The 12,957-nt window shown below is 38.8% G+C and overlaps 2 protein-coding genes and 1 non-coding gene across 3 annotated transcripts in view; all 3 read right to left on the bottom strand.

The window, feature by feature from the left end:
• Positions 1-4,162, bottom strand: part of LOC140150276 (uncharacterized) — a 154,797-nt gene extending 150,635 nt beyond the window's left edge. Inside the window, 1 exon segment of the mRNA XM_072172281.1 lies at positions 1,506-4,162. Within this exon segment, the coding sequence (XP_072028382.1) occupies positions 1,506-3,125 (1,620 nt within the window). The 5' untranslated portion in view covers positions 3,126-4,162.
• Positions 4,163-10,376: 6,214 nt separating this feature from the next.
• On the bottom strand, positions 10,377-10,449 carry Trnaa-cgc (transfer RNA alanine (anticodon CGC)). Its single transcript has one exon. It is a non-coding gene; the product is annotated as a tRNA-Ala (tRNA).
• An 861-nt stretch (positions 10,450-11,310) lies between these two features.
• LOC140150275 (uncharacterized) lies at positions 11,311-11,757 on the bottom strand. The gene has a single exon (XM_072172280.1). It carries the CDS (start codon positions 11,755-11,757, stop codon positions 11,311-11,313), a length of 447 nt encoding a protein of 148 aa, XP_072028381.1.
• Between the last annotated feature and the right edge of the window lie 1,200 nt (positions 11,758-12,957).

The raw sequence follows: 12,957 nt of genomic DNA, 5'->3' as shown, positions 1-12,957 counted from the left end.
CCATGCCAGAATTACCATTCCATGAACGTTAAATTTTTGCTATCTACTGTAGATAGTATCTACACTGTACATGGTAAGTTGATTCTCTCAACAACAAAAATACGCATAAATATTAATATTAATAATACTAGTAGTGAATTGCATCCACCGCATATTCATATATGCACATACTTAATACACAAATAGATTGTGATTTGTAATTTGCATATTAATAGCCATCTATTTGAACTCTCCTTGTGTACTGTCCGTTTAGCATAGTTCCCTTTCTGTGTTCATAGTGTAAACACATACTGGTCAACATGGGAATTTATCAACACAAGAGGAAAGGCATTCAATAATATTGATGCTTCTAATGTATTAACTAACGTTGCCTCCATGTTGTTTTTAGACATTAGTCGTTTCAATGGCTATTGACTGCTCATGTGAACAGTGTGTATCGTTGTAGGTGTGTGAATGTGATGTAGGTATATTTGCTTAGCATGCATCGCATATTTGCATAGTTTTCACTCGAATGCACATAAGAAGGTCAAACCATTTAATACCGTTTACAATTTAAAATATATGTACATTGAAGCCTACATGTACTTATGGTATTTTAGTTCCTGAACATTTTATGTGTAGGCCCTACATGTTTATACGGCATGTGTCGTTCAAATAGTCCTGAAACCTATAGCTGCTGAAACATATTAATTGTAATTTAAATGTTCCCTTCTTTTAAAGGTGCACCATACTCCAAAAGACATTTTTTAGTATAATTTTTAATCAAATAATTATGATCTTCGCATTCTAGTACTGTATAATAACCTCATTTACTCAATGGGGAATACCTCATCACTTCCAGTGAACCATCTCATAAATCTGAGAATCTTTTCAATAATTATATAAACACGATTAGGATATATTGTCAATGACTCAACGGAGCTGGGCAACCGCTCGTTGACCCCCATAATGTAATGCACGTCGATTAACATACACAATTCACCACAATCACAATAGAGCTATAGAGAGTGGTTATTTTCGGACGCACGTGCGAGTTATTCTCCGATTTCTGTCAAAATAGTTCATGCAGCGTGTGTGCTACAGAATCCCAGGGGCACAAAATTATGTACTACCAAAATAAAGGGTGTTATGGAGTTTTGTGGTATGCTAACACAGATCAATACAAAAATATTTAAATGCAGTAGTTTGTTACAATTTTACTTAACCCGGAATTTGAGATACGAAGCAAATTTGTTTCTTTTATTGCATCTGCAATAAAATTGAATTGTATTATTCCAATTATTTTTTTCTGTATAAATAATGCAAAACAAAGTACATTTGGATTACCATGCGCATCAGTTATGATGAGATATGCATCTGTGCATGGATTGACTGGTGCCAGTAAAGCAAGACTCCATGACATTTAGCATTTCAATATTCCATATACCTAGGTATGCCTGTACATGTATGTTTATAGGTTGTACCAGTTTGCTGGTCTGAACCGTAGACTGTCTGTCTGAACTCACCTCTGTTCGTGTTTTCTCAAGCTCCCTCTTCATCTCTTTCCTGATAGCCTCTGATTCCACCAACTTCTGCCGCAAGATCTGGTTCTCTTCATCTGTTTTAGCTCTCTTATCCTCAACCATCTCCAATTCTTGGTGAAGTCGAATAGATACTTCCTTAGCCACTTTAAGTTCCTGTTGTAATCCGATTAACTCAGAGGACATCTCATCATCTGGGGTGGAATCCCCAGATCCCTGAGCACTACCAGATGATTTAAATTTATCTTCAAATTGGTGTTTTTGCGTCTCAGCTTCTTCGCTTTTTCGCTCAGCTTTTCGTAGACGATACTGGAGCACACGATAATCCTTGATAGCTCGATCCAAATCGGCCTTTAATTCCCTATATTCATCCACATCGCTTTGCCGATAGTGATCTTTAGCTTCTTCCATTTCTAATTCCATTTCTTGTACTTCATTTCGTAGAGCTGTATTCTGATCCAAAAGATCATCGGCCATACATTCGGCAGTTTCCATTCGGTCTTCAACATCCCGCAATTGTTTAACTATCGCATCCATTTGGTTATTGCGAACAGCCTCTATTATCGAAGCAATGGACGGAATTTGGGCTTGACTGCCACTGCCCCCATCACCAATACCACCTTCACCACCACCAGAGGTGGCAGAGGTGGTTTGGGATTCTTTGGCTGGTGCCATCACAACATCGTGAGGCATTTTGGCCATCATCTTATCGCTCATTTTGTCTTCTTCGTCGTCGTCTTCTTCACTTATTATAAGCGATATATCCTCTTTAGCACTATTCACACAATTTGGCTCCACTGACTTAGTTCCAAGAGTAACAGCATCAGAAAGGTATATTCCAGGGTTTACTTGTCTAGTTGCTTTATCAATATCTGTTCCTTCATCCTCATCACTTCCATCATCATCCATACGAGGAGGAGGATGTTGGTGATTTGGTTCTGCATCATCTCGCTGCACAGGTGTAACAAGACATGTCTCCTCTGCCTCGACAAATGAGCGTTCTATCAAGGGTTCAGCTACGAGTACCCGTGATGCACTGCCTGTCGTGTTTTTGCTCTGCTCACTGCTTGTCGTCGCCCTCGGGCCCAATTCTCGTAATGAATTCGTATCAGCGGCGCAGGCGCTCGTATTTCCCTGCTGCTCCACATTATCATTATTATACATTTCGCCGTCGTGTCGCACTACCTCTCCGTCAGTAAGGCACAAAGTTGATTCATTATCATAGCTTGGCGAACGAAGATTCTCTAGGCTCCTCGATCGCTCTAGAGGTCGCAAAGACAAATCTCCGCGCCGTTGTTGCAATTGCTGTGCTTGACTTTCTGTATTTTTATCATCAGATTCCGCGGCTGCAACTGCGATCAATACGGATTCAATTGATTTGTTTAGTCTGCGGGAAGTTTCGTCCAATAACAATGGCGAAGATGGGGTTATTGGCGTTCCTGGACCGCTCGCAACCGGCGAATTAGAACTTTCTCCCAAAGATCCTGCGCTTGTTGTATCTACTCTCAACAGGGATAGGTCCTCATAGGTAGCATAAGCGGATCCGTCATTACAATGTGATTGAAACGATGCCGCAAATTCAGCCTCTTGAGTTCTCCTTCTCATGTCCTCCAAATTCCGATTTAAATCACCCTCTATTCTATCATGATGTACGAAGAGGTCATCTGGACTTGGAGTTCTTAGCCCCGCTTGGCTTTCCAGAGGGCCATGAAAGATCAAGGTCAAGAAATTGGGACGACTCCTCAAGGTCGTAGCCCTGGTTGTTATTTCGCTGCATGGGTGGCGACCCGCCGCCGGCAAAAGTATGAACTAATCGAGTCCTCCGCATCCTCTCGTTCGCTCACAACATGGCTTGGCTGGTAGCAAATTATAAAATGCAACGTGCAGGCACAGTAAGAAAGTTTTGTGTAGTATCCGCATACGTTGACAATGGTTGAAGAATCTTCTCTCCAGAATAGTCCAACTGTATATAAATTTGATAGCACATGTGCTCGACAACAGCACAATGAACACGTTGTGGCTGTGCTAGTCCATATTGTAAAACAGAAAATTCGTAAACTGCATGTATCTCGTGTTTACATATTATAATGACTGCCGGGCGTGTCAGAAGTAGAAACTTTCACGTTGGTAACGTGCAGTAGTACTGTATAGTTTACCAATCTTCTTCGTGCGATGACCAGAGATCATAGTAGCCAGCCATATTGGCATACTGTCCCGTACACAGCGCATAGCAGTGTTGTTGTTCCTTTGGTGTCAGAGGTGGGATTATTATACTGCAAAGCTGTTCCCTGCCAGTAAATCTCAGTTAAACCTCTGTGCCTAACTGCTGTTTCTGATACACATCACTGCATGTCAGCTGTGTAACTGCTGGTTGCTTTGCTAGCGTGTATATACCGGTACGCCTCAATACATTTCAGCTAAACACAACTCTCACGCCACACGTTGAACTCACTCTGATTGTATACACATGTATATCATTTATACCAGTCAAATAAATTTCCACGTAACATTTTCAATTCCGAGTTGTTTTTACATCGTCAGTACTCATGGTACTTGGAAGAGTATACATTTTGTTGCTGTAACTGTAAGCTATCCTTGACTCCAGGGGTCATGTGTTGTGGTAAAATCACGGCCACATTCTACGGAACTTCTGTCATGTCATTAGCAGACGATGGAGTAGCGTAGGGAGTAACAACAAACACTTGGAATAACGTTGGTGCCCTTTGAGCCCTCTACATACCAGTGCAGTTACCGCTGTTCCATCTATTGAACTTACTTCGCTACACTTTTGTTGTTTGCTGTTGGACAACAAAAAAGTTTGAAACAAACTAGTAAACTACATTTGCAACAAACTACGAAGTACTTTGCGAGAACAGTGACAGAAATAGAAGGCGCCGAGTAGCGGCACTCTGTGCAGCACTTGAAATCACACAGTATGAAAATCAGAATTTGTTGTTTGCTTTAGTTCTTTTCATCGCATCTGTTATTAAAGCCGGACCAAGCTCTGAATAATGAAAGACTATGTGCATAAATGAATAATGATAAAGAGAAATACAGATACCATTTGCTTTTCAGCATAACAACAGTCATTCATAATTTGCATCATTTAGTACCAAGGCAGGTGGAACCAGGTGACCCCTCGCTTGAAAATATTTTTTGGCTCGCTCAAATGTGACCAAACTTCCATTTTGGGTGTAGCCCGAGGGCGAGGGGTACCTAGTCCCCTCGGAGTAAATTTTGGAAAAATGGTGGTCAACATTCTCAACAAGAAAACTCGTCACGTTTTTAGAGGAGGGGACCGCCCCTGTTGAGTACCATGCACATAGCTATGCAGGGCGGCCGCACCCCCCCCATTTGCAACAGTGTACAAAAAGTCCCAAAATATTACAATTTGCGAGCTTAGCGAGCAAAAAATCATGTTTTTTACACTTTTTGGTCAAAAAAGGTCCAAATTTTGGGAAGAAAGTCCACTTTTCACAAAACGCCCCCCCCTCCCTTGCAAAAAGTCGGCTTTTTCAAAATTAGCGCCCCCAAAAAATCCTGCGTACGGGCCTGTAGCCATGTTTAGTCAAAATATTGATGTCAGCGTTTAATTTAATCCTAAATTTGACTGACATCATCATAGGCCTATCACGTATTATAAAATTAGGCCTGTCGAAATTATTTTTGCTCACTAGTCCGTAGTCGTTCTACATCAGAACTCAGTCAGAAGCCATTAAAATCGGCATAGATTTCTCGGACATTTACCCCCTTGCTCGATCGGGACTAAAATTCGTAGAACCAGACAGCTCTTTTTCCTCATTATTATGATTATGGCTTCTAACCTAATTACTAACAAATTTCAAAGGAAAAGAGTCAAAGAATCTAAAGATAGGCCTAAAGAAACGCAGATTACATTTCTTAAATCTATGAAGTGTTTATATACAAATTGCAATTTTGCACTTGCATGTACCATCTAATTTCGTATTAATTCATTTTTTAGAATTCCTACTTATTTATTTTTGGTCGTTTTGGTGAAATATACTGTTCATCTTGTTTAGGGACCGTTCACAAACACGTGTAAGGGGGGCCTGATGCAAAAAGGGGGACCTTGAAATTTTTGACCCTCCTAAGGGGGGCCTGAAAAAAATGACCGCAAATTTTCCTAGAAAAATTGAGTTTATATGCTTTTCTATGGGGTTGACCAATAATTTTCATGTCAAAAAGGGGGGGGCCTAAAATAGTTCAGGTCTGAAAAGGGGGGGGGCGATAAAAATTTTTTGCACCAGGCCCCCTTACAAGTGTTTGTGAACGGTCCCTTATGTGAACCGACAAGGCTTGTCAAAATGAATAGGGTCCGTTTTATTGTAACAATTCTAACAACTATTCAAATTGACAAGATCTCCAACTCATCATTTGACAAGAATAGGCCTACCTATTTCAAATAATAAAATTTATCAATTTTTTTATTTTTTTTGACATTTTTGACAAGACTCATGATTAATTTGATAGGTTCTTGTCAAAAATGACCCCTTCATTTTTCAAAATGACAAGCCTATCTTATCAAATTTGATGAGTTTCTTGTCATTTTGATGAGAATAACCGATTCATTTTGGAGAGAACGCGTTATGCCCCTATCTGGATAGGTTCCCTTTTCAAATTTGACAAGTTTTTCGAAAATGAGGAGATCGTTTTACGGTTTATTGGATATCTTGGTATACATTTTTTGATATAATTTTTTTTTTTTTTTATCAACCACGAATGATCCTATCAACCTATGGCTCTAGGTCCAAGGACCCTCGAAATCTGCGAGAAAAACTTATCGAGAGTCAAAATACGTAACGCAATTTCTTATTGTAGCAGGTCTAGTATTGGAAATATATTATACCGAAAATAACAAAACTTCCAGGAGCGTATATGAACGATCGTGTTGCCTTCGTAATTCGTTGAGTAATTGACAAAAAATGGAGCTGGCCCTATTTTTTCAGTAAGACTAGAAAACACCTTTTCAAAAAGCACTAAAACTAGCAAATAATTATACTTGCCAGTTTACGGCGCAGGGAATTAATCGATTCATGAAGTGCTGATTATTATACTGATATACCTGATCCTTTCTATCTTTTTTCTTTCATTTTCCCTTCCCTTAAAATTTATTTGAGCTACATGTAACACTTCTGAACAGGGTCTCTTTAAAAAAGTGGAATATGAAGTTGCGTATGACAAGATAAATACGAAAGTTGTATTGTCGCCTCTTGGCTATTCTAAGTATTTCCATGAGGGGGGAATACAAGTTTAGGAATCGGACATGCCCTGGGAATCGGAGGTAATGAAGCCTTCAACAACTTGATTTCAGCGGATTAAATATGTGACCCCCATTTGTGACTCAGGAAAATATGTAAGCAAAAACAGAGACAAACATAATGAGAACAACAAAAAGAAAAGAAAATAGAATTGTGTAACAAAAGAGAAGCAGTGAGGAAGGAACAGAAACAATGCCCCCACCTCATGCTCAAAAATGGGCCCGATAAAAACACAAAAAGGATTTTAAAACGTTTTAAACATGTTATATTTTGGGATTCAGTTTGGTTAAGATAAAAACGTTTTAATAACATTAAATGTCGGGTTATATAAATGTCATGGAAACGTTTTAAAACGTTTTGTATGAAAACACACTGCAACATATTATTTTTAAAATGTTATTGTAAAATTTTTTGCAAACATTTTTTGCCAAATATTTTGTTAACACTTAAATAACATTATGTTAGAATATTTGCAGTAGGTTATCAACAAATGTTTTTGAATGTTATGAAAACGTTTTACATCCATTATAGCCTTTATATAACCCGACATTTAAACGTTTTCTGACAACCTTTTCTAACCTTTTGCGAATGATGTCGAAAACGTTTTTCTTCCAAGCATTCTTTAAAGTACCTGCTAAACCGGCCTACTTCCCCCGCCATTATTTTTGTTGGGGGATGAGAGGCGAGTACAAGGGTCACCATAATTTAAGGCAAAATAATTTTAAGGTAAAATTCATAATTTGAAGGTAACATTCACACAATTCAGGTACAATTGATTGTTTTATAAGGTAAAATTCATAGTTTTAAGGTAAAATTCATACCTAATTTACTTTAAAAAGTCTAAAATTCATAAATTGATAAATAAAATTTATTCATTTTAAGGTAGAATTCATATAGTTTTAAGGTACAATTCATAATTTGATATTTTGAGGTCTAAAATTCATAATTATTTGAAGTCTAAAATTCATAATGTTAAGTCTAAAATTCATGATTTAAGTCTATAAAAATTCATGCTTTTAAGTCTAACATTCATAATTTTAGGTCTAAAATTCATAATTTTAAGGTCAACATAACTCGGTTAAAGTTAAACTCGGCGCCGTATGATAGAAATAAAGGAGCAGAATATTGAAAGTGGCTGAAAACTTACCAGTAAACCACCCTACTCCCCCACCATTATTTTGGTGACGGGAGGGGGAAGGGTATTGTGGCTACCATAGTTTAAGGTAATGAAAATTATGAATTTTAACTGAAAATTATAAATGTTATAATTTTCAGGTAAAATTTATAATTTTCAGGTAAAATTCATAATTTTTAGTTAAAATTCATAATTTTCAGGTAAAATCCATAATTTCAGATCATAATATTCATAATTTCAAGGTAAACATAATTTTTACCTAAAATTCACATTTTAAGCCTAAAATTCATAATATTTTAAGGCCAATTCATAACTCATATCAAATTCAATGGCCCGTCTCATGTAAGGTAAAATTCATAATTTTCAGGCAAAACACAATTCATAACATCAAGGCATGAAGGTATACAATTCATTAGACTATGTCATAGTCGATTTTTGATAAATAAAACATGTCATTAATCATGATGAAAGGATTCAGTTGAACTCGAAATTATACTGATATTTATTACATCAAAATACTAGTATAAAATTGTTATGGAAAAGTTTATATAATTATATGAGTGACAGTAAAAGTAAAGTATACGTAGGGACGTAGGCTTATATTATTGAATGCAACATATCATAATGTCATAATTCTATTGACACTTCAATACTGAACAATTCTGATTTTAGAATCAACCAGTTTATTAATCGCGAAAGTCCGGGTTAAAAATCTTGGGAAGCTAACAAACAGAGGGGGTACGGTGACTGAAAAGATCAGTTGTGAAAATCTATCAATTGTGCACAAATTAATTAAATCAGAGTTTTAAGCTTAAATGCAATAACCAGAGTATGCACAATGGACAAGTGGACTACGGAGTAGTCAAACAATTCATAACATCAGGTACAATTCATAATTACAAGGTAAAATTCATAATTTTAACCTAAAATTCATAATTCTAAGATAAAAATCCATACTTTTAAGGTCATTTTAAGTTATTTTATAACTCATGTCAATGTAAAATTCATGATTTTGAGATAAATTCATCATTTTGAGGTGAATTCGTAATTTAGGATAAGTTCATAATTTTTAAAGTGAAATTCATAATTTTAAGGTTTACTGGCTCTGGGCGGTGAGTTTGCAATTTTGGCTTTTTGCCTCCTTCGCACATCGTTCTGTGCAAAAACGTGCAGGTTCGCGCTTCCAAAGGTTTGTACTTTGGTGTGTGCTTGTTGCCAGGTTTATAATGTTTCTTTTTGTACTGTAAAACTTTGAATGAAAAGACTAAAAAAAGTTCAAAACTTTTCAATTTTGTTAAATTGGCCTCATTTGTACCAGTCAAATAAATTTCCACGTAACATTTTCAATTCCGAGTTGTTTTTTACATCGTCAGTAGGCCTACTTGGAAGAGTGTACATTTAGTAGCTATAAGCTATCCTTGACTCCAGGGGTCATGTGTTGTGGTAAAATCACGGCCACATTCTTAGGAACTTCTGTCATGTCATTAGCAGACGATGGAGTAGCGTAGGGATTAACAACAAATACTTGGAATAACGTCGGTGTTATTTCGATGCATCAAAATTGGTTCGAATCAAAATGGTTTTTTGGCAATTTTCATTCCGATACAGAAGTATCGAATAGGCATCAAAATTACATAAATATTTCATGAATTGAATTGAATTGGAATCAAAATGCATTTCCCAGATGAAGAATCGAATTGGATTACAATCAAAACTATAGTGGCAAATGGTGGTCATAGACCGGGGACGGTCATAGACCACAAACCTAGCTGGGGAGTGTTGGTCCTGTGGAGGTATCTGACCCCTGCAAAATGTTCCAAAATGTTCCCCTGGTCATGAGGTTTGTTCTCACGAGCCCCGTACTACTCACCAATGTCCAGAAAATACAATTCTAGGATTTGACCCCCAATGACCTTTGACCTGACCCCTGTAAAATGTTTCAACATTATTCTCCTGGTTACAAGGTTTGTTACCTTTGGTGATTTCAGTATATGATAGCTTAAGACCCATCCAGTTTACCAGGCAAACTTACAAGGGCAACCCAAATAAGTAGGCTTAAAATATAATCAAGTCAATGTTCACCTCTATACCATCCAAACTTTACACAGCTCCCAACTTAATGTGTTTTCCAGATATTTGGAGCGGCCTAATAGTTAGTGTAACTCAATTTTCAAAAATGCCTCCTTTGGCCCCATGGACCAGATCGTGTCACATTTATTCCGCTGTCGTTAGAATATATTCATAACAGCTTCCCATTTCATCCCTGAAAGAGAGAGACAAGTACGGTATTAAGCACCTTGCCCAAGTGCACAACACGACGGCACCGCCGGGGCTCGAACTCCCAATCCATCGATTACAAGGCAGAGCGTGTACCGCTGCGCCACCTTGCCCTTACAAATTGATATGATACCATAGTAAAAACTCCGGACATTTGCCTTTACTTGCCTGTGCGGGGGCTTGAACCCCAGACCTCTCGCCTGCGGGGCGAGCGCTCTAACCACTGAGCCACACAGACTGCCCTGTCCCTGATAAACAGGATCAGCACTTAAGTCTGGTACTTAATCGCGGATATGAGCAGTCAGTGTAAACGGTACAAACACACAATACATACCAGTGTAGGCCTACGAGATCAATTAATGATGCTAACCCGCCAGTATCATATTCTTTACAATGGGCATATCATGGCATTCCAATCATAGGCGGCGGAAGCGGGAACGGAGGTAGGCCCTACTTATTTTTTTTATGGGGGCATCATTCCCCTAGAAATCCTAAAAAAATAAAGCAATAATATTGCCCTGCGCACTTGTTTTGGGCCCAAATCGGGTAAAATTGCACAATTTACGCTTCGAGGTCGCGCGAACTGGCCCATCAAATAGCAAAACACACCATTTTTGGCTAAAATAGTCTTCTTCTTCTTCTTCTTCGGCCGCCGTCATACTGACGATTGTCTACCATCTGGCTGCATCTCCTTATCTCCTTCTTCCAAGCCGTTCTGTTCTGAGCTAGACGCTTGGCTTGCACTAGGTTCACTTCTGTCGTCCTCTCCTCCTTCTCTCTTCAACTTTTCCTTCTATTATCTGCAGTGTTAGTGCACTGCCACTTCCCCTGAGGATGTGACCAACTCTCCAAGCAGCTGTCTCTTCACGCCAAGTTCCTCAAGGATGCTTCTGTTTGTTCTTCTCTCCTTCCAACTGATGTTTAGCATTCTTCTCCAGAACCACATTTCAGCAGCAAGCACCCGGATCTCATCTGCTTTGATCATAGTCCAGCCCTCCAGGCCGGCCATAATAGAGTACACTCCATACCAGTATCTTGATCAGTTTCATTTTCAGTTCTGTTGGAAGGTTTCGATCATTCCATAAATCCTGAAGTTCAATCATTCTTCCTTTGGCCATTCCAATCCTGGCTTTGGTGTCAGCCGTGCAATTTGCATTTTGATGTTTAATGTTTTCATCGAGCCCAGATACTTGAAGTGGTCGACCTGTTCTACTTCTTCTCCATATGTTCTGATGTTGTATACTCTTTTTCTTCTGCCTCTGCCATGTCTGCGACCGGGCTCTGCGACAAGAAGTTTTGTTTTCTTCACGTTGAGTTTGAGATTCATGTCTTTGCCAGTTACATACATTGCTGTTGCCAATTTTTCTATGTCCTCTACTGATGATTCAAGGAGTGCGGTGTCGTCTGCATAACAAAGGTTTGAGATTGGTATGCCCCCTACTTTGATGCCATAAGTATCTACATCAGCATCCCTCATTGCTTTCTCTGTGTATGTCACGAAAAGATATGGTGACGCAATGCAATCCTGTCTCACACCTTTGGTCATGCTGAACTCATCTGTATTTTCACCATTTCACCTGATCTTACCTCTCTGGTTTACATACAAGGATTGTAGCAGAGACACAAGATGTACTGGGAAACCAATTTCTTCCATTGCAGCAAACAGTTTAACGTGGCTAACTGAATCAAACGCCTTTGAATAAATAATGAACATGACAAAGACTTCTTCACCTATTCCAAGTATATTCTCCATCAGTATCTGAAGGCATACCAACATGTCTCTGGTTCCTCGTCCTTTCCTGTAAGCAGCTTGTTCTTCTAGTTCTTGCTCCAGTTTTGCTTTCAGGCAATGTATAAATGATCATCAAGAGAACTTTGCTGGTATGGCTGATGAGTGCGATGGTCCTGTAGTTGGAACATTGCTTGGGGTCCCAGACTTGAAAAAGATCACAAACTCCTGTTTTTTCCAGTCTTCTGGCCATTCACAGCTTGTGCATAGTTGGTGTTAAGCTTCTAGTCCATACCGTGCTGTGGATTTTATTAGCTCGACAGGTACTCCGTCAAGACCTGGTGATTTCCCAGTCTTGAGTTGGCTGACTGCATGCTCAATTTCAGATATGAGGGGTGGTGGCTCTACCTCTTCAACCGGTGTTTTTGGCATGGAAAGTGGTACTTCTTTATCTGGTTTTTCAAACAGTTTTCCACCATGTTCTTTCCATCTGTTCATGATATCTTCCGACTCGCTGAAGACTTTTCCTTCTATATCCTTGATGCATGCTTGCTGTGTTGGAGTGGACTTGGCTTTTACTGATCTGATCTGTTCAAACATTGCCATGGATTTTCCGGTTGCATCAAAGTGTCTAATCTGCTTACATTGTTCATCAAGCCATGTTGTCTTATCTCTTCTGATCCTCCTCTGGATCTCAGCACGCAGTTCTTTATATCGCTGTTTCTGAGTTTGCGTGTTACTTTGTTTGCGCAACCTACTTTTTTCCTCAGCTAGCTAGATCAAGTACTTCTTGGCTAATCCATGGCTTTTTGGGAACTCCTTTGGTTCTTCCAATTGTTTGCTCATCTGTCTGTGTCAATATGATTTTGTATGTTACCGACAAGGATTCAGGTTTAGTTTCACTTGATGTATTTTGGTTCATCGCTTCATTTCTGAATTGTTGTTCGGATTCATGCTTGAACTTGGCCTTGTTGGTGGGGTCATTCAGCCTCTTAACATTCAGTTTGCCTGATCTTC

The sequence above is a fragment of the Amphiura filiformis genome, chromosome 4 (genome assembly GCF_039555335.1).
Source record: "Amphiura filiformis chromosome 4, Afil_fr2py, whole genome shotgun sequence".
In the NCBI taxonomy this organism is placed as follows: domain Eukaryota; kingdom Metazoa; phylum Echinodermata; class Ophiuroidea; order Amphilepidida; family Amphiuridae; genus Amphiura; species Amphiura filiformis.
The sequence above is the reverse complement of the archived record's forward strand: the minus strand, read 5'-3'. Positions and strand labels throughout refer to the sequence as shown.